The 26,848-nt window shown below is 39.1% G+C and overlaps 2 protein-coding genes across 9 annotated transcripts in view; one reads left to right on the forward strand and one right to left on the reverse strand.

Annotated features, from left to right (window-relative positions):
- Nucleotides 1-26,848, reverse strand: part of LOC696900 (ras-related protein Rab-40A-like) — a 133,391-nt gene that overhangs the window by 77,077 nt on the left and 29,466 nt on the right. For all 3 annotated transcript variants that reach the window (XR_013413035.1, XR_013413036.1, XM_077989265.1), the window contains exons 3-5: nucleotides 15,508-15,582; nucleotides 13,844-13,902; nucleotides 13,062-13,657 (exon numbers count right to left, since the gene is read on the reverse strand). The gene's annotated coding sequence lies outside the window, so the exon portion shown is untranslated. The remainder of the gene's footprint in view (nucleotides 1-13,061; nucleotides 13,658-13,843; nucleotides 13,903-15,507; nucleotides 15,583-26,848) is intronic.
- TCEAL4 (transcription elongation factor A like 4) lies at nucleotides 13,202-15,377 on the forward strand. 6 transcript variants are annotated; one of them, XM_077989268.1, is made up of 4 exons: nucleotides 13,202-13,272; nucleotides 13,507-13,755; nucleotides 13,867-13,939; nucleotides 14,298-15,377. In XM_077989268.1, the coding sequence occupies exon 4, from the start codon at nucleotides 14,325-14,327 to the stop codon at nucleotides 14,973-14,975; it is 651 nt and encodes a 216-aa protein (XP_077845394.1). In that variant the 5' UTR covers nucleotides 13,202-13,272; nucleotides 13,507-13,755; nucleotides 13,867-13,939; nucleotides 14,298-14,324; the 3' UTR covers nucleotides 14,976-15,377. The 6 variants fall into 6 exon arrangements, with proteins under 6 accessions (XP_077845394.1, XP_077845392.1, XP_014983384.1 ...); XM_077989266.1 differs by lacking the exon at nucleotides 13,507-13,755 and having other exon boundaries at nucleotides 13,202-13,331; nucleotides 13,867-13,949; XM_015127898.3 differs by lacking the exon at nucleotides 13,507-13,755 and having other exon boundaries at nucleotides 13,202-13,331.

The raw sequence follows: 26,848 nt of genomic DNA on the forward strand, positions 1-26,848 counted from the left end.
TGGGTGCACGAACAAGGAGATTAAGTGAACAAGAGTGCTCTAATTCTTTGTTAAAAAAAAAAAAAAAAAAGACTACGGGAAACAGCTTTAACTGCTGTAAATAATGTACTATAAGCAGGACTCCTGGGGAAACAGTGTTACTGGAATAAAAATATCACAAGCTTTTTTTGAATCCACGTTAATACATAATGAAAACAAACAAAAAGCACAGAAATATATATCAAAAACTTCAAGAAACAATCCAATCCCCTTGCCAAGCTCTCTGGACTCTGAAATTTTTATTCTATTTCATTGAGGTTTATTCAATTCTGTTCTTTCCCAGTCAAAAGTCTTTTTAAAAATCACAAATCTTAATGAGCTGCAATTATGCAAGATTTGGATGATGTGAGCATTCAGTGAGTGCAGCTCATACCCCACTCTCTGCTGGGTCAGCCAATGTAGGACCCGCAGCCCCTGAGCTATTGGCCCAGAGTATGGGGAAGTGACCCTGCTGAACCAATAAGAGCCTTCCTGGGATGTTCAGTCTTGAATGTTGAAGAGGAAACTGGTGTGGCTCTTTGCTTAGGTTTGGTTGCTTTATTGTCTAATCTTTTGCTTCCATTCATGGAGATTTAAGGATATAAATTCAGGGCTAGTAGTCGTGGACATAATTCTTGCCTCATACATCATGTTAGTCCATTTATGCTGCTAAATACCTGAGATTGGGTAATTTATAAGGAACAGAAAGTTATTTCTCACAATTCAGGGGGCACCAGCAAGTTTGGTATCTAGTTGAGGGATCAGGTTCTGCTTCCAAGAAAGCATCTTGTTGCTGCATCCTCATTTGGAGGAAAGTGTAGGGACGAAAGGGGCCTAGGCAGTTCCCTCCAGCCCTTTTATAAAGTCGCTTATCCTGTTCATGAGGGCAGAGCCCTCATAGCCTAATCACCTGCTAGAGCCTCCACCTCTTAATACCATTACGTTGGATATTAAGTTTCGACATGAATTTTGGAGTAGACGCAAACATTCAAACCATAGCATATGGCAACTGATTAAGAAAAATAATGTCACACACACACACACACACACACAAGCTAAATGAATGTTATCTTATTTTTTTCACTTCCAAGCACATATGCCTGAAAATAAAACCCACGACGTCAGCTCAGAAGGATGAAATCCCAGCTCCCAGTGCAGCCACCAATACAATGGGTTTGGTCCTTATTCCTGGCCCCTTACTGCCCACCTTCTCTTTGATCCTGGCCTGTTACTACTGGACAAGGGGAGAATAAGGATGGTGTGAGGAGGAGAAGGTTTGAAAAAGTAGCCACTCTTTCCCTTTATTTTGAGGGACTTTAAAAACAAATCTAGGGTCATAGGCAGGTTTTGCCCAGTCCCTGAGGAGGACATTAGGGGAACATGAGAGCACCCAGACTTCTCTTTAGTGGGTCATCAGTCCAGTCCTTGCATGCTGACCTGTGGTCCATCTGAGAGATGTGATAGGCCAGCCCTGCCCCTCACGGCTTCTACCATTACTAAGTAATACCAAAACCCATCCATAATTTAACTACCTCTGCTTCCAAGATCTTCCCACACAGAGGTAAGTGCGAACAACATCAGCCTTTGGAGGTTGAAACTAGGCAGGGACCATATGGCTTTGGGTGGACCTGATACTTGACCAGATATTTTGTCATGCACTATCAGCAATCTTGTTTTAAGAATAAATAATATGCATAGTCATTGCACTTGTTAAAATAATTGTGAATAGTGAATTCTGTCCCTTCTAGTAACTGAGAGTCCTTTCCCAGATGGGATCTTCCCACAGAGCTGAAGGACCTTACCCATGGCCGGGTAGGTTTTGGGTTAGGTCTGACACCAGAACCCAGGACGATCTCCTGAATTTCACTCCAGCATCTGCTCTATCAGACATGGCATTAGACTGAGTGTTTGAGCCTATCAGAGACTCATAGAAACTGTGCCCCTCTACATTAACCTGCTTGACAAGAAATACGTTAAAATAAAACCTAAATGCTATGTTGATTTGCTTGATCTCCCTCAATATTCACTTGGGTAATTAATTCAAATTAAAATGTGTAAGCACATTTTTCTCTTAACAAACTCCAACAACTGGGGATATCAGCAATCATGCTGAATTCCAGGAGCTGCTTCTGCTTTTCACTGTCTTTGAATTTCTTCTTGTGGCCTCAAACCTGAACCCATTTTCAACTCCATAGGTATGTGGCTTTGTAGACAGGAGGGTGATAGAGGGATTACAATGGAAGTATCAGTGCTATATATGTGTTTTTATCCCATGTTGCTTGAAGCTGTAATTTGTTCATTTTCATTTCTGTGTTGTAATGCATTATAGGACTATAACACTATTCTTATGTTGATGAACATTTGCATTGCTTTATGTTTTGTACTTAATGATCAATCTTGTTCACATCTTTTGGTGGACATAAAAACTCATTTCTGTTGCATATATACCAGGAGTGCAACTGCTGAGTCAGAGCATACATGAATGTTTAACCTTAGTAAATACTGACAGTTTTTCAAAGTGCTTTTTCAATTCATAGTTCCAGCCAGAATGTATATGTGGGTTCTCGTTGCTCTGTATCCTTACCAACTCTCCACATTATTTGTCTTTCAACTACTATACTCCCATTTCACAGATGGGCTAACCCCTGGGCCTAGAAGAGGTTACTTTTCTAAAGTAAATACTAAGTCTGAATTCTATATTCTTTCCACTATGCCAGGTTATCAACTTTTAGATATGAGTTTCCAGTACTCAAGTATTGGTTGTTCCAAAATTACACAGGATAATACTTTTGTAACTTTAAAATTATATGTATTTTGGCCGGGTGCGATGGCTCATACCTGTAATCCCAGCATTTTGGAAGGTCGAGGCAGGTGGATCACTTGAAGTCAGGTGTTCAAGACCAGCCTGTCCAACATAGTGAAACCCCATCTGTACTAAAATACAAAAATTAGCCAGGTGTGGTGGCACACGCCTGTGATCCCAGCTACTCAGGGGGCTGAGGCACAAGAATTGCTGGAACCCAGGAGGCAGAGGTTGCAGTGAGCCGAGATGATGCCACTGCACTCCAGCCTGGGCAACAGTGAGACTCTGTCTCAAAAATAAAACATAAAAAATTACATGGATTTTGAGTTACCCCCACAAATGAACAGAATGATACCTGTACCCTGATATGCATCTATGTTAGTAGTCACTCAACATCACATCTCAATGATGACAATTGTTGTGGTGGTTGAGGTTAAATTGTTTCCTTTGGTCTAAGACATGGGCTGACGAACTTTTTCCATAAAGGGCCAGATAGTAAATATTTTAGGCTTTGTGGGCTATTTATGATTTATTTTACTCCTAGTATTATTTCATATTTTATACAGATTATTAAGGTTAGTATTGCTGTGTAACAAATTACTCCAAAATTTAACCATTTATATTCAAGAAGTGTTCAGCTGCTAGATTCTTATTTTGGGACTCTCATGATGTTGAAGTCAAGATGTCAGCTGGAGGCTAGGCACCGTGGCTCACACCTGTAATCCCAGCGTTTTGGGAGGCCAGGGTGAGTAGATCACCTGAGGTCAGGAGTTTGAGACCAGCCTGACCAACATAGCGAAACCCCGTCTCTACTAAAAATACAAAAATTAGCCTGGTGTGGTGGCATGCACCTGTAATCCCAGCTACTCAGGAGGCTGAGGCAGGAGAATCATTTGAACCCGGAGGCGGAGGTTGCAATGAGCTGATATTGCACCACTGCACTCCAGTCTGGGTGACAGAGCGAGACTCTGTCTCATTCAATCAATCAATCAATAAAATATGTCAGCTAGGACAGCAATCATCTTAAAGCTGGACTGGGATGGAAATCCAAGAGGGCTCACTAACAGGGATGGCAGTTGTTGCTAGCTTTTGGATTACAACACAGCTGGAGCTGTCAACTAAAGAGCATATATATGGCCTTTTCAGCATGGTGGATTCAGGGTAGGAAGAATTGTTACATGGCAGCTGCTTCTCCAAGAGTGAATGTTCCAAAAATGCCAGGCAGATAACCTTGTGGGGCTTTTTTACCTAACCTTAAAAGTCACACAAAGTGATTTACACTGTACTATACAGATCAAAGTAGTCACAAGCCTCCCAAATTCAAAAGAGACAAAGTCCACATCTGTCAATGGGAAGAATGGAAAGGTCACACATCATATGTGGAGTGGGACATAACAACTTTGGAAATTAAATCTCTTCCTCAGGTAAATAAATGGATGCAATATGCATATAGATATTCAATAGATCAATGTTGTTAACAGTAAAAATATGGAACATTTCTTTTTTTTTTTTTTTTTTTTTTTTTGAGACGGAGTCTTGCTCTGTAGCCCGGGCTGGAGTGCAGTGGCCGGATCTCAGCTCACTGCAAGCTCCGCCTCCCGGGTTTAGGCCATTCTCCTGCCTCAGCCTCCGGAGTAGCTGGGACTACAGGCGCCCGCCACCTCGCCCGGCTAGTTTTTTGTATTTTTAGTAGAGACGGGGTTTCACGGTGTTAGCCAGGATGGTCTCGATCTCCTGACCTCGTGATCCGCCTGTCTCGGCCTCCCAAAGTGCTGGGATTACAGGCTTGAGCCACCGCGCCCGGCCAAAATATGGAACATTTCTAATGCTAATCAATGGGGAATTGATTAAATAAATTTTGATAACTGTGAAGAGTAGAATATTATGCAACCACTAAAATGTAGACTGACGTGGGAATGTTCTGAAGATATAGTTTTAAGTGAAAGAATCAAGTAGCAGAACAGTATATACAGTACAATTTCATTAAATATACAAATTGTATATGAAATATGCATAGAAAAATTTAATAAAATATAGCATACAACCCCACCCTCTACATTATATATGTTTGATTTTCTGTATTTTTTATAATTAACAACCTAGTAAACATTTAGCTACATATATCAAGAAATCTTAAAATTCTCATAACTTTTGATCCATTAATTCAAGTTTTTAGAATAAATCCAAATAAAATAATCAAGGAAAGGTACTAACATATAAATATTAAAACATGCATAATAGAGAAAAATTATGTGACTTTAATTCAATCCATTATAGTGAAAATCTGCATATATAATACTTTGAAATAATCAATATTATGACAGATTTTTATCACAGCTTTATTGAGATATAATTCTCGTGCCATATAATTCGCCTATTTAGGGTACATAATCAAATGGTTTTTTAGTATACTCACAGAGTTGTGCAACCATCATCACAAAGAAATCTCATGCCCATTAGCAGTCACTACCATCTTCCCTTCAATTTCCCACCCCCAGCCCTAGGCTACCACTAATTTACCTTCTGTCTCTATGGATATACCAATTCTAAATGTTGCATATTAATGGACTCATACAATATGTAATAATTTGTGACTGGATTATTTCACTTGGCACAAAGTTTTCAAGGTTCATTCACGTTTTAGCATGTATCAGCACTTTGTTCCATTTCTTTTTCCATTTCTTTTGCCAAATAATATTCCATTGTACAGATATACTGTATTTTATATATCTATTCATTGAGTGATAGGTATTTAAGAATATTTCTACTTTCTAACTATAATGAATAATGCTGCCAGGAACATACATATTCAAGTTTTGTGTCAGCATATTGTTCCATTTGCCTTGGGGATATACTTAGGAGTGGAATTGTTGAGTCATATGGTAATGCCATGTTTAACATTTTGAGGAACTGCCCAACTGTTTTCCACAGTAGTGTGCCATTTGATGTTCCCCCCTATAGTATGTGATGGTTCAAATTTTTCTACATTTTTTGCAAATACTTGTCATTATGTTTCTTGTTTATTATATCCATCCTAGTAGGTATAAAGTAGTATCTCATTATGGCTTTGATTTGCATTTTCCTGATGGCTAATGATGTTGGGCACATTTTCATGTATTTATTGGCCATTCGCATATTTTCTTTGGAGAAATACCTATTCAGATCCTTTGCCCATTTTAAAATTGGGTTTTTAAAATTATTTAGTTGTAAGTATTTCTATATATTATAGATACAAGTCCCTTATCAGATACATTACTCGCAAAAATTTTTCCTAGTCTGTTAGTTGTCTTCTCACTTTCCTGATGATGTCCTTTGAATCATAAAAATTCTGCATTTTGATGAGGTCCCATTTATCTATAGTTCTTTTGTTTCTTGAGCTTTTGTTGTCATATCTGAAGAACCATTGCCTAATCCAAGGTCATAAAGAATTACACCTAAGTTTTCTTCTAAGAATTTGATAGTTTTAGCTCTTACAATTAGGACTCTAATCTATTTTGAAGTAAGTTTTGTAGATGGTGTGAGAAAGAGGCCCAAATTCATTTTTTTGAAGGTAGATATCCATTTGTCTCAGCACCATTTGTTAAAAAAACTATTCTTTCATAGTTGAATTTTCTTGGCACGACTGTAGGTATGAGGGTTTATTTCTGGACTCTTAATTATATTCCATTGATCTATATGTCCTTATGCCAGTACCACACTGCCTTGATAGAAATCTGGAAGTGTGAGACCTCCAATGTTTTCCTTCTTTTTAAATATTGTTTTGTATATTCTGGGTTTCCTGAATTTTCATGTCGATTTTGGGACCAGCTTACCAATTTCTGCAAAGAAGCCAGGTAAGATTTTGATAGAGATTACATTGATTCTATGGATCAATTTTGGAAATATTAAGTCTTCCGATCTATAAATATAGAATGTTTTTCCATTTATTTAGGTATTCTTTTATTTCTTTCAACAATTTTTTTTTAGTTTTTGGTGTACAAGTCTTAGATCTTTTATTGAATTTATTTCTAAGTGTTTTATTATCTTTATGCTATTTTAAGTGGAATTGTTTTCTTACTTTCCTCTTTGAATAGTTCATTGCTAGCATATAAAATACAATTAACTTTTGTATATCAATCATATATTCAGCTGCATCACTGAACTCATTTGTTAGTTCTCACAGTTCTTCAGTGGATTCTTTGGGATGTTCTATATACAAGATCACATCACCTGCAAATAGATAGTTTTACTTCTTTCCTTTCAACCTGGATGCCTTTTATTTCATGTCTCTTGCCTACCCTGAAGATATCTGAATGTATGTCAGAAAATAAAGCTCTTAATTTTCCCTCAAATATTTAACTAATTACACAAATATGGTTTCTATAATAGCCTATTTTTTACTACTGATCAGAAATGTTTCCCTATCACACACTAAAAACTTGTATACTTGGGTGTGTTAGTGGGCTTTCTTGTTTTATTTCTCTTACTGTGCTTATTTCAGTACTATATTGGTTAAAATTGTAGCCTTATAAGTCATTCTTCTTCCTTGAAGTGTGAATTGCCCCACCAGAGATAAATGAAATAGCACGCCAGATAAGACAAGGTAGCTAGCACAGTGCTGCTAACGTAAGTCGCATCTCTAGAGGGCAACATCACATACTTGTGGCTGTCCTTTGTGTCCCACCACACATAGTAGTGTCACTATCAATTGGGATGAACAGTTAATAAAGAATTATTTTTACTGTGTATTAAGTGCCCAATATATAAGGATTAATTATTTTTATAAACCAAACACCCAAAGATAACCAGATTAAGCAGGTATACTAAGAAGATTATGTAACTAAATCTGTAATGATGTACATTTGTGCTGTTCCATTTTTTTTAAATTATAAACTAAGCCAATGGAATCACTACTGTAGTTACAATACAAACAAATAATAAGTGTTCAATAAATAATTGCTATGGGAATCTTTTAACATAAATTTTTTGAGACAGGGTCTGGCTCTTTCACTGAGGCTGGAATGCAGTGGCACAGTCACAGCTCACTGCAGCCTCTATCTCCCAAGAGCAATCAATCAATTCTCCCACCTCAGCCTCCCAAGTAGCTGGGACTACTGGTGTGTGCCACCACACTGGGCTAAATGTTGCAATTTTTGCAGAAACAGGGTTTTGCCATGTTGCCCAGGCTGGTCTCAAACTCCTGGGCTCAAGCAATCTGCCCACCTTGGCTTCCCAAAGTGAACATTTTAAATATAAGACTATTTTAGCACTGTCTTAATTATCTCTGTGGGTACATCAAAAAGCTAGAAAGATATGAAGTTAACAACCTAACATCACAACTAAAAGAGCTAGAGAACCAAGAGCAAACAAACCCTAAAGCTAGCAGAAGACAAGAAATAGCCAAAATGATAGCTGAACTAAAGGAGATAGAGATATGAAAAACCCTTCAAAAAAATCAATGAATCCAGGAGCTGGTTTTTGGAAAAAATTAATAAAATAGATAGACTGCTAGCCAGACTAATGAAGAAAAGAGAAAAAATCAAATAAACACAATCAGAAATGATAGGGGGATATCACCACTGACCCCACAGAAATATAAAAACCATCAGAGAATACTATAAACACCTTTATGCACGTAAACTGGAAAACCTAAAAGAAATGGATAAATTCCTGGACACGTACAGCCTCCCAAGACTGAAACAGGAAGAAATTGAATTCCTGAATAGGCCAATAACAAGTTCTGAAATTGAGGCAGTAATAAATAGCCTACTAACAACAACAAAAAAGCCCAGGACCAGACAGATTCACAGCTGAATTTTACCAGAGGTACAAAGAACAGCTGGAATAGTTTCTATTGAAACTATTCCCAAAAAATTGAAAAGGAAAGACTCCTCCCTAATTCATATTAAGAGGCCAGCATCATCCTGATACCAAAATCTGCCAGAGATACAACAAAAAAAGAAAACTTCAGATAAATATCCTTGATGAACATTGATGCAAAAATCCTCTACAAAATACTGGCAAATCAAATCCAGCAGCACATCAAAAACTTATCCATCACGATCAAGTTGGCTTCATTCCCGAGATGAAAGGTTGGTTAAACATACACAAATCAATAAATGTGATTAATCATATAAACAGCACTAAAGACAAAAACCACATGATTATCTCAATAGATGTAGAAAAACCCTTTGATAAAATTCAATATCCCTTCATGTTAAAAATTCTCAATAAACTACATATTGAAGGAACATACCTCAAAATAATAACACCCACATATGACAAACCCACAGTCAATATCATACAGAATGGGCAAAAGCTGGAGGCATTTCCCTTGAAAACCAGCACAAGACAAGGATGCTCTCTCTCACCACTCCTATTCAACATAGTATTGGAAGTTCTGACCAGGACAATCAGGCAAAAGAAAGAAATAAAGGGTATTCAAATAGGAAGAAAGGTAGTCAAATTATCTTTGTTTGCAGATGAAATTCTCCTATATCTAGAAAACACCATTATCTCAGCCCAAAAGCTTCTTAAGCTGATAAGCAACTTCAGCAAAGGCTCAGGATATAAAATCAATGTGCAAATATCACTAGCATTCCTATATACCAACAACATGCAAGCTGAGAGTCAAATCATGAATGAACTTCCATTCACAATTGCTACAAAAAGAATAAAATTCCTAGGAATACAGCTAACAAGGGAAGTGAAGGACCTCTTCAAGGAGAACTAAAAACCACTACTAAAAGAAATCAGAGAGGATTTCAGTGAGGACCCAAACAAATGGAAAACATTTCATTCTCGTGGATAGGAAGAATCAATATCATGAAAATGGTCATACTGCCCAAGGTAATTTATAGATTCAATGCTATTTCCATTAAACTACCATTGACATTCTTCACAGAACTGAAAAAAACTATTTTAAAACTCATATGGAACCAAAAAAGGGGCCCAAATAGCCAAGACAATCCTAAGCAAATAAAACAAAGTTGGAGGCATCACACTACTTGATTTCTAACTATACTACAAGGTTACAGTAAATAAAACAGCATGGTACTGGTACAAGAACGGACACATAGACTAATGGAACATAATAGAGAACTCATAAATAAGACCACACACCTACAACCATCTGATCTTCAATAAATCTGACAAAAACTAGCAATGGGGAAAGGATTCCCTATTTAATAAATAGTGCTGGGAGAAATGGCTAGCCATATGCAGAGAATTGAAACTGGACCCCTTCCTTATACCATATACAAATATTAACTCGAGATGGATTAAAGACTTAAACGTAAAACCCAAAACTACAAAAACCTTAGAAGAAAATCTAGGCAATACCATACAGGACATAGGCACAGACAATTGCAACAAAAGCAAAAATTGACAAATGAGATCTAATTAAACTAACGACCTTCTATGCAGCAAACAAAACTCATCAGAGTGAACAGACAACCTACAGAATGGGATAAAATTTTTGCAATTTATCCATCTGACAAAGGTCTAATATCCAGAGCCTCCAAGAAGCTTAAACAAATTTACAAGAAAAAACAACCCCATTAAAAAGTAACCAAAGGACATGAACAGACACTTCCCAAAAGAAGACATACATGAGGCCAAAAAACATATGAAAAAAGCTCAACATCACTGATAGTTAGAGAAATGCAAATCACAACCACAATGAGATACCATCTCAAGCCAGTCAGAATGGCTATATTAAAAAGTCAAAAAACAACAGATGCTGGCAAGGTTGCAGAGAAAAAGAAATGCTTTTACACTGTTGGTGGGAGTGTAAATCAGCAACCACTGTGGAAGACTGTGACGATTCCTCAAAGACCTAGAACCAGAAATATCATTTGACTGAGGAATCTCATTACTGGCTATATACCCAAAGGAATATAAATCATTCTGTTACAAGGATACATGCACGCGTATGTTCACTGCAACACTATTCACAATAGCAAAGATATGGAATCAACTGAAATGCCCATCAATGATAGACTAGATTAAGAAAATGTGGTACATATACACCATGGAATACTATGCAGCCATAAAAAGGAACAAGATCATGTCCTTTTCAGGCACATGGATGGAGCTAGAAGCCACTATTCTCAGCAAACTAATGCAGGAACAGAAAACCAAACACCGTGTGTTCTCACTGGGAGCTGAATGATGAGAACACATGGACACATGTCAGGGAACAACACACACAGGGGCCTGTTGGGGGCAGGGAGGAAGAGCATAAGGAAGAATAGCTAGTGGCTGCCAGGCTTAATACCTAGGTGATGGGATGATCTATACAGCAAACCACCATGGCACATGTTTATCTATGTAACAAACCTTCACATCCTGCACATGTGCCCCTGAGCTTAAAATAAAAGTTGAAGAAAGAAAATTATCATTGTGGGTAACTATTAGAAGTGAAATTACGCCGGGCGCGGTGGCTCAAGCCTGTAATCCCAGCACTTTGGGAGGCCGAGACAGGCGGATCACAAGGTCAGGAGATCGAGACCATCCTGGCTAACACGGTGAAACCCTGTCTCTACTAAAAAATACAAAAAACTAGCCGGGCGAGGTGGCGGGCGCCTGTAGTCCCAGCTACTCGAGAGGCTGAGGCAGGAGAATGGTGTAAACCCGGGAGGCGGAGCTTACAGTGAGCCGAGATCCAGCCACTGCACTCCAGCCTGGGCGACAGAGCAAGACTCCGTCTCAAAAAAAAAAAAAAAAAAGTGAAATTACTGACACAAAAGATCAAATATTAATTTTTTTTTTGAGATGAAATCTCACTCTCTCCCCCAGGCTGGAGTGCAATGGCATGATCTCGACTCACTGCAACCTCTGCCTCCCGGGTTCAAGCAATTCTCCTGCCTCAGCCTATGAAATAGCTGGGATTATAGGCACCCGCCACCACGCCCAGCTAGTTTTGGTATTTTTAGTAGAGAGGGGGTTTCACCATTCTGGTCAGGCTGGTTTTGAACTCCTGACCTCAGGTGATCCACCCGCCTCAGCCTCCTAAAGCACTGGGATTACAGGTGTGAGCCACCGTGCCTGGCCAATATTTTTATTTTTAAATAATTTACAAAGTTGATCTTCAGAAAAATTTCACCAATATATTCAATAAGAGCAGGGGAGGGTGCATGTGTCCCCAGTCCTTCAACAAATCTGTTAAAAATTTTCATGTAATCTAATCTATCAGCATTTGTCTCTTTGTTATATAGTCACACTGCATATCGATTGGCCAACGACAACAGACAGCATAGAATACGACAGGCTATAGTATACAGCCTAGGAGTGTAGTAGGCTATACCATATAGGTTTGTATAACCACACTCTACGATGTTCGCACCACCACGAAATTGCCTGATGCATTTCTCAGAACATATCCCCATTATTAAGTGGCACGTGACTATATTTAAACGCCTTCCACACCAAAAGCTTATGTGGAGATAAACGGAGACTACCCATAAGAGAACAAACAAGTGCTACTTATTCACAGCTTTTTTATAGCAAGGAAGTCAAGCCACCATCATTTGAATCTGGCAGAGATTCAAAGACAGGCAGGGGAGTGGGAAAGCTTTATAGCGGAAAACAAAAACACAAAGACTTCAAGTATGCTCTGATTGGATGTTGTTGACGTGAGGAAGCTAGAGGCAGGCCAACTAGAGGCAAGCATCCTATGTGATTGAGTATGGGTTCATATTTGGGTTTTTCTTGTTTGTCATCAGGTCAAAAAAATTAAAAAGGCCAGAAAGGCTAGCAAATTGATTAAAGTCCTGAACATTTCTGCAGATGCTATACTTTGGCTTCTTGAGCTGCTTGCAGCAACGGTTGTGGGTCTCAGTTCTATTTTCGTATGTGGTCTGGTCATTGTCTCTGTATATTCAGTTTCTCACTTAAGATAAATTAATCGTTTTTATTTTGCTTCAAATATAACTTTTTTTATTCATTTGAAAATTTATGTTTGTACATGTCAGGAAAAAGGGACAATTTCATTTATTTTGGAAAATTTTTATTAAGTTTTTTCTAAAGTCGATATTCTATTCTTTATACAGTACTTGAGTTCACATTTATACGATTTTATCGGGTGGGTCTACGTTATTTCTGTGGAATTTAAGAGCAACATTATCAAGACTCCTCCTCTGGACCGCCCAACTCATTAAAAAAAAAAAAACAACTTTGCGATTTTCATTAAAATTCCTTCTTTGATTAATTTCTTAACAAGAAGAAAAGGACAAAAGGGTCCAGGGAGGTGAGAGGGTACCTGCTGGAGAGAGGTGGTGGGTAGCTGGAAGCGGCTGGCTAGGAGGCGGGGCGTGGGGCGTGCGGCGGTGGAACTCCTGTGCTGCGGCATTCACGTGATCTGCCTGGGCGCAGATGTGGGCACCGGTCCGAGTGCCCGCCCTCTGTCCCCGCGGCTGGGTCCCGTCTGCTCCAGTTCCTGGGCTCCTAATTCTTGGTCCAGCTTCCTCCAGGTCAGTGTGCGGGCCTTCCACGCTGCCAGCGGAATGCTGGAATGGCGGAAGGGGAACGGGTACAGTACCGGGAAAGGCTGGGGGTGGGGTCGGGTCGAGTCGAGGGAAGCTGGCCCGAGTGTGGACAGAGATGGCGGTGGGAAAACGGCTAAAGGTGGCTGAGGGGGAGCACGTAGGCAGTGGGCAGAGGGTGAGGAAGGCGAGCACCTCCAAGTATCCAAGCTCGCTTTCCAGGCACATCCTCTTTTCTGCCCTCCGTCCATTTTGGAGCCGGAGATGGTGGGCTGGGGACGCCCCAGTAGTGAGACAGTGGAAGTAAACCCCCTCTGCCGTTCCCGTACATAGAGAAAAACGTTGACCGCGAGGCTGGGGAGGAGAGTTGCCTCTGAGGAAGAAAGACATAGAGACCCAAAATTAGTTTGGAAAGCATCCTGGTTTGGTGCCCGAGGCCTGGAAAGAAATGGCGGCTGGGGTGCGGGGGAGGTAGGGGAGGAAAACGTTGGATGAGAAGGGCCTGGACTCAGGAAAGGGAACCGAGTCCCTGTGAGCCCGCTGAGCGCGCAGCCCCTACCCCTGTCTCCTGTCTGTCCGCAGGTCTGCGCGTCTGTTGTTCCCAGCGCTCTGCGAAGCCTGAAAAAGAGGAGCAACCTGTCCAGAATCCCCGCAGGTCCGTGAAAGTAGGGGGCTGCATGGACAGGGGCCCACAAGGGTTGAGAGTGTGGAGGGCCCGGCCAGAGCCGAATTGGGGCCCCCGCCCATCCCCCCACCCACATTAACACACACCTTACCAGGCTGAACCACTGCAGAGAAAGTGACAGGGCTTGCCAGGCAATGGCTGGCTCACGTGTGTGGGAGGAGTGGCAGGCTACGTGGTGGGCAGAAGGCCCTCTTGGAGGCCCCGCCAGCTCAGGGGAACCCTCATCAGGGGTGAGATGCAAGTACTATCCAGACCTGCATTTCATCCCACGCACTCAGTCTCCCATGTCTCCTCTTTGTCTCCTCTTCCCTCCACCCCCATCCCCCAGGGCACGAAAAGGAGGGGAAATCTCGACATGGAAAAACTCTACAATGAAAATGAAGGCATGGCTTCAAACCAAGGAAAGATGAAAAATGAAGAACAGCCACAGGACGAGAGAAAGCCAGAAGTAGCTTGTACTCTGGAAGACAAGAAGTTGGAAAACGAGGGAAAGACAGAAAACAAGGGCAAAACAGGAGATGAGGAAATGTTAAAGGATAAAGGAAAGCCGGAGAGTGAGGGAAAGGCAAAAGAAGAAGGAAAGTCAGAGAGGGAGGGAGAGTCAGAGATGGAGGGAGGATCAGAGAGAGAGGGAAAACCAGGGATAGAGGGAAAGCCAGAGAGTCAAGGAGAGCCAGGGAGTGAAACAAGGGCTGCAGGAAAGCGCCCAGCTGAGGGTGATGTACCCAGGAAAGCCAAAAGAAAAACTAATAAGGGGCTGGCTCATTACCTCAAGGAGTATAAAGAGGCCATACACGATATGAATTTCAGCAATGAGGACATGATAAGAGAATTTGACAATATGGCTAAGGTGCAGGATGAGAAGAGAAAAAGCAAACAGAAATTGGGGGCGTTTTTGTGGATGCAAAGAAATTTACAGGACCCCTTCTACCCTAGAGGCCCAAGGGAATTCAGGGGTGGCTGCAGGGCCCCACGAAGGGACATTGAAGACATTCCTTATGTGTAGTGTCCCTGGCAGGCATTTACCAGGCCATGTGCTTTACCCCTACGGTAGTACTTTACTTTAGGCATCCCTCCTGTTACTAGCAGCCTTTTGACCCAACTGCAACGCGGTGTTCTTAGTAGCAAATTTTCCTCCGTTACATGGAAAGAATGTTGATGGTGCATTGTAAAATTAAAAAACACAACTTGCAGAACCAAACATATGGCATCAGTACATTTTTGTAAAACTACAAAGATACCTAGTAATTTATGTATAGAAAACAATTCTGAAAGCTGTGTCAACTAAAAGATTAACAGTGGTTATCTGTGCGTGATTTTTTCTGTACTTTTTTGTTCATCTGTCCATTTTTCTCCTAAAAACAGATTTCTTAATCATAAAAATAATAAAAGTTAAAATATTGGAAAACAGTGAATATTTGAATTTCATTCATTTGAATAAGCATTCAAATGAACTGCCCAGTGAACTTATAAAGACAGTGGATATACTTAAAATTCTTGTTGTCAGGACATAAAATGATGGGTAAAAGTTGCATTACCTCTGGGACTGGAAGCTGGAGGAGTCAACTCGATGGTTATTACAGCTCCATTGCTGTAAGGGACAGCCTTGACATCTGTGAAACGGGGATAAAATTAGCCTAGACATGTGGAGAAGATCAAATGAGGTATTGAGTGTGTGAGCTGTGTTAGGCTGGCTCCTACTCTCTCCCCTTGCACTAGCAGAACCAGTACCCAGTCAGACGCTTGGGGAGGGCTGAAGGAGGTCTCACCTGTGCCCAGAAATAAGTCCAGACAGCTGAGAGATGGGTGCCACTCTTTCTGGGTAATGCCATACTTGAAAGGTAGTATGCCCCTTTCTCATGGATCCTGCACCCTCCTAAGGCAGTAGCTGCTGCTGCTGGGCTGGAGACCATGATGGACTAAGCAACACTATGTCCCAACAGAAAAGTGGAGAATTCCGTCTCTACCTACAATAGAGTTATCCTAATTCAGGTTGTTAGTACCCAATTGTCACTTGGGCCTTGATATTTTATAAAGTTTTTACAAAACACTGCTTTCCATGTTTTTTGTTGACTTGTGTGTGTTTTTGCATATAGCCGTTTTCCACCAGATTTAGATAGTGGAGATTGAGCCAGGAGAAAAAGCTGAGTGACGAGATGCTGTGCTATTCTCATTTGTTAATCTCTAGTCTGCTGACCCTTTTTTCTTACGAATTGTCTTCCAGGAAATTTCTGTTAAGCTCTGCTTTACTATTTCAATAGACCCATCTACCTATGTGATTTTTCCCCCTGGCTCTTGAGTAGCTTTTTATTTCGTTACAGTATTTTTTTAAAATAAACTTTTAGGATGGTTTTAGATCTACAGAATTATTACAAAGAGTACAGAGTATCCCATATGCACTGTCCCCTATTATTAACATCTTACATTAGCAGGGTGGATTTGTCACAGTTAACCAATATTGATAGATATATTATTAAGTAAAGTATGTACTTTATTCAGATTTCCCCTAATGTCCTTTTTCTGTTCCAGGATCCCATTCAGGTTACATTTAGTCGTCATGTCTCCATAGGCTCCACTTAGCTGTGAGAGCTTTTCAGACTTTGCCTGTTTTTTGATGACCTTGACACTTTTGAGAAGTATTGGTCAGGTATTTTGTATAATGTCCCAAAACTTGGGTTTGCTTGTCTTGTGATTACACAGGCATTATGTGTTTTGGGAAGAAGACCACAGAGGTAAAATGCCATTCTCATCATATAAAGGGGACATACCGTCAATACATTTACCACTGTTCTTATCCTTGGTAACCTGACTGAAGTAGTGTTTGTCAGGTTTCTCCAAGGTTAAGTTTTATTTTTCACTTTCCATACTGTATTCTTTGGAATAAAGTCACTATTGGCAGCCCACACTTAAGGAGTAGGGCATTATTACCTCCTTGAAGGCAGAGTATTGACAAAAATTATTTGGAGTCCCTCTGCAGAGGATATTTGACTCTTCTTCCCCACCTATTTATATATTCAGTTTATTTGTAACAATGTAGGCTCATGACTATTTTACTTTGGATTAACGCAATACTACTTTACATGTTTTTGCTCAAATTGTTCCAGCTTTGGTCATTGGGAGCTTTCAGTTGGCTCCTGTATTCACTTGACATGCTTCCATTGTGTTGTGGAGGGTTTTTTTTAGTATTTACTTACATTCTGGCACTACAAGACGCTATAGCTTTATCTTTCATATTGCCCAAGTCCTAGAATCAGTCATTTCTCCAAGTAGCCCTGGTATCTTATGTTGGAGAATGGTGTTAGAAAAACAAGACCTGGGTGCTAGACACACTCATTGCTGCTGAAATAAAATTGCTTCTAGGCCCTCTCAGTTGACATAGCAAAAAGATATATGTGTATATAATACCCATACATATATAAAGTATTTATGGAAATATAAATATTTCTGTATATAACCATCTGTATTTATATAAGGCTAAACATGAATTTATACTAGTGTCTCCAACTACAGTCTATTACTGCATGGATCATTCTAGCCTCCCCTTGCTTATTTGTAACCTTCTACTCCAACTGTGAGAAACCTGTCTCCTACCATCTGCCATCCATTTTATTGTTTATTAATTATATAAATATATAGTGGTTTCAAAACTGTAAACCTGTAACCCTGTGGAAAACAACTTTATCAACTGGAGTAGAGTGCCATGTACAGTTCCTTTTGCCTTTAGTCTTACAGACTCCACTCATTTCCAAATTTACCTATGTCAGTACCTTATTCCCCCATCCCTTTCAGTGAGGTTGTTTCACACATTTGTGATACATTAAAATTCTTCTGTCACATTCTGCATTTGGTGACTGCTATTATAAATGGCACTTTTACATTTCGAGTGCTAATTGTTCATTGCTAGTATATAGGAAAGCAACTGACTTTTGTATATTAATCTTGTATGCTGGGACTTTGCACCAGGCATTTGTCAGTTATTTGGCAGCCATGTCAACTGCAGATAAAGACAATTTATTTCTTCCTTTCCAATCTGTATATGTTTTATTGCCCTTAACAATTTTTATTTTGTAGAATTGGTACATTTCATCTATATTAACAAATTTGTAGGTGTGGAGTTGTTCATATTAACTTCTTAATGTCCATGGGATCAATAATGGTAACTCCACCTTCATTTCTTTTTTAAAATTTTTTTGTAGAGCTATGTTGCCCAGGCTGGTCTCAAACACCTGAGCCAAAGTGATCCTCCAGCCTCAGCCTCCCAAAGTGCTGAGATGAAAGGTGTGAGCCACAACACCTGGCCTCATTTCTGATATTGTTAATTTGTCTTCTTTCTTTGTTCTTAGTTAGCTTGGCAAGTAATCTGTCAATTTTATTTACCCTTTTTAAAGAACCAGCTTTGGTTTAATTGATTTCCTCTGTTGTTTTTCTGTTTTCTGTTTTCAAATAAGTTGAAAATTTATTTCTTCTCTAATTTTTATTATATCTTTTGTTTGCTCTAGGCTTAAGTTACTCCTCTTTCTCTAGTTTCCTAATGTGAAAGATTAGATTATGGATTATAGATTTTCCTTTCTCATATATGCGTTTAAGCTAGAAATTTTCCCCTAAGCACTGCTTTGGGGAATCCCACAAATTTGATATGTTGTATTTCATTTATTTCAAAATATTTTTACATTTCTCTTGAGGATTCTTCTTTGAATTGTGTTATTTAGAAGTATGTTTAATTTCCAGATATTTGAGTTTTCCATCTACCTTTCTGTTATTGATTTCTAGTTTAATTTTATTGAGAGCATACTTGTGATTTCCATCATTTGCTATATCATATTTTCCCACAAATTTGATATGTTATATTTTCATTTAGTTCAAAATATTTTTTCAAAGTAATTAAATGTTTATTAATAACAACTAGGTACAGATGAATCTATACTGAATCATAGCTTCCCTGTGGATTTCTTTTATGATTCTACAAAAAGAACATTTATACACTACAGCAAATTCTCCATTTCTCTCCTTTACACCTTTTTTGCACATTGTAGGTGCCTTTTCACTTCTCCAATTCTAAATTCTCCAAAAATGCCTTCCCTAATCTCCTGCTCTCATGGTTTTAACTCGCTCTATGTTTTTCTCCTCAGTATTAATAAACAGATTGGCAAATTATTTTGCTAAGTCACCCCCTTTCTCTGTTACCCATCTGGTCCTGTTTTCCACCCATAACCATCAATTTTTCATTAGCCCAAAAGAACAAATCTGCCCAGAAAGGACCATCGTTGAAGAATGGGTAAGGGGAAGAAAATAAAGTAGCAAAGTAACAAGTCTCTTTAATGGTGGAGGGTAAGGTAAAAATTTGGCAAAAATCCGTACATTAACCATATCAGTCTGAGCAAGTTGCTATAATAAAATATCATAGCCCGGATGGCATATAAACAACAGCAATGTTTTTTTCCTCACATTTCTGGAAGTCTGGAAGTCCAATATCAGGTGCCAGCATGGTTGGGTTCTTGTGAGGGTCCTCTTTCAGGTTGCAGACTGTGAGCTTCTTGCTGTTTTTTTTTTTTTTTTTTTTTTTTTACTACTTTAAATTCTGGGGTACATGTGCAGAACGTGCAGGTTTGTTACATAGGTATACACATTCTATGGTGGTTTGCTGCACCCATCAACCCGTCATCTATATTAGGTATTTCTCCTAATGCTATCCCTCCCTTACCCCCTTGCCCCGTGACAGGCCCCGGTGTGTGATGCTCCCCTCCCTGTGTCCATGCGTTCTCATTGATCAACTCCCACTTATGAGTGAGAACATGTAGTATTTGGTTTTCTGTTCTTGTGTTAGTTTGCTGAGAATGATGGTTTCAGGCGTCATCTATGTCCCTGCAAATGACATGAACTCATCCTTTTTTATGGGTGCATAGTATTCCATGGTGTATATGTGTCACATTTTCTTAATCCAGTCTATCATTGATGGGCATTTGGGTTGGTTCATTTCTCTTGAGAGCTCTTCTTTGAGCTGTGTTATTTAGAAGTATGTTTGATTTCCAGATATTTGTTTTCCATCTATCTTTCTGTTACTGATTTTTAGTTTAATTTTATTGAGAGCATACTTATGATTTCTCTTATTTTTAGTTTGTCATGGTATCTTTTATGAAACAGAATACGTTCTCTCTTGGTGAATTTTCTATGTGAACTTGAAAAAAAATGGTGTTCTGCTGTTGGGGTGTTCTGTAAATTAGATGAAGTGTCATTTAGCTAAAAGTTGATTAGTATGCCTTTCGGATCAACTATATCCATATTGATTTTCTGCCTGCTTAATCTATCAATTACTGACTGGCAGGAGTTATTGACATCTGCAACTCTAATAATGGATTTTTGTCTATTTCTCCTTTCATTTCTTAGTGTTTGCCTCACATATGTTGACACTCTATTGTTAGGTATATAACTAATTATAATTATTATGTGTTGGAGAATTGTTCCCTTTATTATTATGTAATGCCCCTGTTTATCTCTGATAATTGTCTTTGTTCTGAAGTCAGCTGTCTAAAATTATATAGCTACTTCAGCTTTCTTTTCATTAGTGTAGTATGATATATCTTTCTCCATTGCTTTATGTTTAACCTCTCAGTCTTATGTTTAAAGTGGGTTTCTTGTAGACAACATGTAGTTGGGTTTTTTTTTCTTTTTTTTGTGATAGGGTCTTATTCTGTCACCTAGGCTGGAGTGCAGTGGCATGATCATGGCTCACTGCAGCCTTGGTCTCTTGGGCTCGATCGAGCCTCCTACCCCAGGCTCCTGAGTAGCTGCGGCCATAGACACATGCCACCATACCTGGCACATTTTTGTATTTTTTGTAGAGATGGGGTTTCGCCATGTTTCCTAGCCTGGTCTCAAACTTCTGGGCTCAAGTGATCTGCTCACCTTGGCCTTCCAAAGTGCTAGGATTACGGGCGTGAGCCACTGCGCTTGGCCTAGTTGGTTTTTTTTTTAAATTCACTCTGACAAATTCTGTCTTCAACTGGTGTATTTTGACCCCTCACATTTAGAGTTTGGATTAATATCAACCATGTTTGTAACAGTTTTCTATTTGTTGTCCAAGGTTTCTTTTTTTTGCCTTCTCTGGTTTTAATTATTTTACATGATTTTATTTTGTCTCCTCTCTTAGTGTATCAGCTATACTTTTTTAAACAACTTTTAGTGATTTCTCTTGAGTTTATTATATATTAACCAATCTAAGTCCACTTTCTTTTTTTTATTTTTTATTTTTTTGAGAAGAGTCTCGCTCTGTCACCCAGGCTGGAGGGCAATGGTGCAATCTCAGCTCACTGCAACCTCTGCCTCCCGGGTTCAAGTGATTCTCCTGCTTCAGCCTCCCCAGTAGCTGGGACTATAGGTGTGTGCCACCTTGCCCCGCTAATTTTTGTATTTTCACTAGAAGGTTTCGCCGTGTTAGCCAGGATGGTCTCGATCTCCTGACCTCTTGATCCACCTGCCTCAGCTCCCCAAAGTGCTGGGATTACAGACGTGAGCCACCGCGCCCGACCAAGTCCACTTTCAAATAACACTCTTCCGTTTAACTTGTATGTAGTGCACATACCTTAATGCAGAGCATTTGTCATTCATTTCAATTACTCATACACTATAATCACGCAGTATATTGTTGCTATTATTTCTTCAGTTATCTTTTAGATCAATTAAGAATAAGAAAAATAAATATTTTTCTTTACTTTCATTTATTTCATTTCTAATCCTCTTTCATTCTTTATGTAGATCTAAGTTGCCTAAAGAAAATCTTTTAACATTTCTTAAAGGGCAGGCTTGCTGGTGCTGAATTCCATCAGTTTTTGTTTGTCTGAGAAAGTATTTATTTTATTTCTCCTTCACTTTTGAAGGATAATTTTGCTGGATATAGAATTTTAGGCTGGATACAGTGGTGCACAACTGTAATCCCAGCACTGTGGGAGGCCAAGGTGAGTGGATCATTTAGCTCAGCAGTTTGAGACCAGCCTGGGCAAAATGTGGAAACTCTGTCTTTACAAAAATATACAAAAATTAGCCTGGCATGGTAACATGTGCCTGTAGTCCCAGCTGAGACTCAGGAGGCTGAGGTGGGAGGATTGCTTGAGCCCAGGAAGTCGAGGCTGCAGAGGGCCATGATTGCACCACTGCACTCTAGCCCGAGCCAGGGTAAGACTCTGTCTCAAAAAAAATAAAAAATAAAAAAATAATTTTAGGTTGGTTGTTTTTTCTTTCAACAGTTTAAGTATTTCACTTTACTCTCTTCTTGCTTGCATGGTTTCTGGTGACAATTCCACTGCAGTTCTTATCCTTGTTCTTCCACAGGTAAGGTGTTTTTTTCCCCTCTGGTTTCTTTCATTATTTCCTGCTGGGGATAGGCCCCCAAATCTGGCCATAAACTGGCCCCAAAACTGGCCATAAACAAAATCTCTGCAATACTGTGACATGTTTGTGATGGCCATAACGCTCACGCTGAAGGCTGTGGGTTTACCGGAATGAGGGCAAGGAACACCTGGCCCATCCAGGGCAGAAAACCGCTTAAAGGCATTCCTAAGCCACAAATAATAGCATGAGCGATCTGTGCCTTAAGGACATGTTCCTGCTGCAGATAACTAGCGAGAGCCCATCCCTTTGTTTTGGCCCATCCCTTTGTTTCCCATAAGGAATACTTTTAGTAAATCTATAATCTATAATCTATAGAACAATGCTTATCACTGGCTTGCTGTCAATAAATATGTGGGTAAATCTCTGTTTGGAGCTCTCAGCTCTGAAGGCTGTGAGACCCCTGATTTCCCACTCCACATGCCATATTTCTGTGTATGTGTCTTTAATTCCTCTAGCGCCACTGGGCTAGGGTCTCCACGACCAAGCTGGTCTCGGGAATTTCCTCTTTGTTTTTGGTTTTATGCAGTTTGAATATTATATGCCTAGGTGTACTGGTGTTTTCTTTTGGTATTTATTCTGCCCGTTGTCCACTGAACTTCTTGGATGTATTGTTTGGTGTCTATTAATTTTGGAAAGTTATCTGCCATTACTTCAAATATTTCTTCTGCTTCATTCTCTATTCCTTCTTCTGGTATTCCAATTTAGCATATGTTACTTGTCTTGAAATTGTCCCATAGTTCTTGGATATTACGTTCTATTTTTTACTTTTTTTCTATTTGCATTTCAGTTTGAGAGGTTTCTACTGACATATCTTTAGCTCATTTATCTTTTTCCTCAGCTATGTCTAGTCCATTGATGAACCTATCAAAGGCATTCCTTGTTTCTGTTAGTTTACTTTTTAATTTCTAGTATTTTCTTTTGAGTCTTTCTTGGCATTTCCTTCTCTCTAGCTTCATTACCCATCTATTCTGGCATGTTGTCTATTTTTTCCATTAGTGCCCTTAATGTATTGACCATAGTTACTTTATTTATTATTTTTACTTCTTTAGAGATAAGATATTGCTCTGCTGCCCAGGCTGGCATGTGGTGGCATGATCACAGCTCACTGTAGCCTCAAACTCCTGGGCTCGAGCAATCCTTCTGCCTCAGCATCCCAAGTAGCTAGGACTACAGGCAGGCACCACCATGCCCAGCTAATTTTTTTTTTAAGAGACGAAATCTTGCTCTGTTGCCCAGACTGGTCTTGAACTCCTGGCCTCAAGTGATCCTCCCACCTTGGCCTTCTAAAGTGCTAGAATTACAGGCATGAGCCACCACACCCGTTCTGATCATAGTTATTTTAAATTCTTTGTCTTACAATTTCAAAAACTGTATCATATCTGAGTCTGGTTCTAAAGCTTGCTTTGTTTCTTCAGAACGTTTTTTCCCCTTGCCTTTTGCTGTCTTGTAATTTTTTGTTAAAAACCAGACATACTATATCACGTATATAGGAACTGAGGTAAATAAGGTAAATAACCCTCCGGTGTAAGGAGCTATGTTAATCTGGCTAGGAGTTGTGCTTTGATTAATGCTTGCTATTGCTGTAGGTGCTAGAGGCGTCAAATTTCTCAGTGTTGTTTTTGTCTCCCCTCTTGACTTTGGGCTTCCCAAACAGAGAGACTCTAGTTTTTGCAGCTCTTTCCATTGTAATTTACTGTTATACTAGAGCCCTGATGGTGTAGTGATAAGACATTGGGGGTAGGGAGTATTCTATAATATTCCAATTAAATCTCCATCTTTTAGTGGACCTATGTCTCTGGCCTGTGACCTCCGCAAGTGTTTCTTTTTGTATAGCGTCGATCCTCCCCTTAGATGACACAAGAAGCATAGAGGGTGATGGAGTTAGGTAATCACTGTTACCCCACAGCTCTGAGACAGAGCTCTGGTAAAATCTTTACCCCTAGAGAGTAGATATTTGTTATGAAAAAAGCTCTGAGATGTAGAGAGCAGGGCCCTCCTAAATTACACAGGCCAGTCATTGAGTTTACTGAGAATAGCTGTGAGTCCACAGACTTAGGTTCCAGGACCAGCTGTCTTTTTGTCTTCAGAATGGAGCACAAAGTAGCTGACTCCTGCCCATCACCACACATACAACTCACAGGATATGAGAGATGCAGTCTGGCAGAGTATCTTAAGATCATGGACTATTGGGGTCATGAGTTCCAGTCCCATCCCTACCACTTACTATCAGCTCTTTGATCTTGGAACCATTTTTTGACCATTCCAAATCTCAATTATCCCATATTTACAGTAGATTTGATGACTCTCCTTTCACTTGTAATCCCCACTAGTTATATTGGGCCAAAAAGTATGCCCGTCATAGAGCCTGAGTTCTCTAACACGAAATCAAATTCTCTTAGTACAAAATGCCAGGAGGAATGATGTGAGAAAAGGGCAAAATATTCCCAAATATGGAAATTTTCTAGTTTTCTTTTTGCTATTGATTATTGATCTCTGTATAAGTGTTTTGAGGGTCAGAGAACATGTGTATAACTGCAATCCTTTTGTATTTATTGAGACATCCTTATGACCTAATAGTCAATTTTTGTAAAAATGTTTCATGCCTACATTTACGGGGTTCAGAGTTCTGTGTATGTCCTTTAGAAAAGTTTGTCAAATTGTTCCAAGCATCTTTATCATTTCTGAATTTTTATCTGCTTGCTCTATCAGTTATTGATAACTTAACAATTGAAACTTAACATATTAAGTTTCTCATTATGGTTGTGAATTTGTTTCTCCTGTGGTTCTGCCATTTTAACATTTGATCATGAAAGACAGCACACATATAGAGTCACACGCATACACAAGATGTCGAGCTAAATTATTTATTACAAAATGAAAAACGGGGTAATCACCACTCATGTCAAGAAATAGAATACTGTTAGCAGTCCAGAAATGCCATTGATGTCCCCTCCAGTCATCCCCCTTCCTTCCCACTAGAGCTAATAATAATCCTGAAATTTATGGTAACCATTTCCTTGTTTTTCTTTATATTTTACATCCTAAGCAGTATAGTTTAGGATATTGCCTGTTTTGTGAACTCCATATAAATGGAACTATACAGCATGTATTTTTTACGGCTGGCATATTTTATTCAATACTATATACAATGAAACTAAATGTTCATGTCCTTCCCCCAAAAAATTACATGTTGAAATCCAAACTTCCAGGGTGATGATATTAGGAGTTGGCGCCACTGGAAGGGATTAGTGCCCTTATTAAAGAGACCCCAGAGAGCTCCCTCACTCTTCTATCATGTGAGGTTACAGTGAAAAACAGCCATCTGTGAGGAAGAGGGCCCCCACCAGACACTGAATCTATCACCTTGATCCTGTACTTCCCAGCCTCCAGAACTATGAGAAATAAATTTGTTTTTTTTTTATAAGCCATAGTATTTTGTTATGGCAGCCTGAGCTAAAACATTATATTTATGATATGAATCCATGTTTTTATGTTTAGATGTAATTAATTTATTTGCATTGATGTATAGTACACTGTTATTGAACATATCACAGTTTATGCTATTGTTTTGTTCTTCATATAAATTTAGCTTATTTCCAGCTTTTCAATATTATATATAATACAGCTATGAAAATTCTTATATATAACTCTCAGTGTACATGTACACAACTTTCTGTTGGGTAGTTATCTATGAGGAGAATTGCATGTTTAATTGTAATATATGATGCCAAACTTCCAAATTGGTTGTATCAGTTTACACTTCCATCAGTAGTGATAAGAGTTCTTGGCGCTCTACATCACCACCATTGCTTATTATCTGCCTTTTTCATTTCATTGATAACTAATGAAGCTGAGCACACTTTCAATTTTTTGGACAATTTGGATATCCTGTTTTACGAAGTGGTTGTATTATTCCCATTCTACTATTGGCTCATGTGTCTTTTTCGTACTAATTTGTAGGACTTTAAAAATATATTCTGCATCTGAGCTCTTTGTCAGTGACATGTATTGCAAATAGCTCACCAACTCTGTGGCATGCCTTTTTACTCTCTTTGTGGTGTCATTTGACTAATGGAATGTCTTAATTTCAATGGAATGATAGTTATCAGTTTTTTCCTTTATGATGAGTACTCTTGTGTCCAGTTTAAAAAGTCTGCGCCTACATCATAGTTATAAAGATATTCTATATTATTTTCTAGAAGACAGATGTATAATTGACCACAAATTAGTTTTTGTGTATTGCATTAGGGTTTTTCAGAGAAACAGAACCAATCTATAGCAAATATATATAGCATATATATTACATACACACACAGAGAGAGAGAGAGAGAGAGAGAGAGACAGAGAGAGAGAGAGAGAGAGATTACAAGGAATTGGCTCATGTGATTATGAAGGCTGAGAAATCCCAAGATCTGTAGTCAGTAAGTTCGAGACAGGCTCAAGACCCAAGGACAGTTGATTTTTCTGTTCAAGTATGAAGTCAAGAAAAGACCA

Source organism: Macaca mulatta, chromosome X (genome assembly GCF_049350105.2).
Source record: "Macaca mulatta isolate MMU2019108-1 chromosome X, T2T-MMU8v2.0, whole genome shotgun sequence".
Lineage (NCBI taxonomy): Eukaryota > Metazoa > Chordata > Mammalia > Primates > Cercopithecidae > Macaca > Macaca mulatta.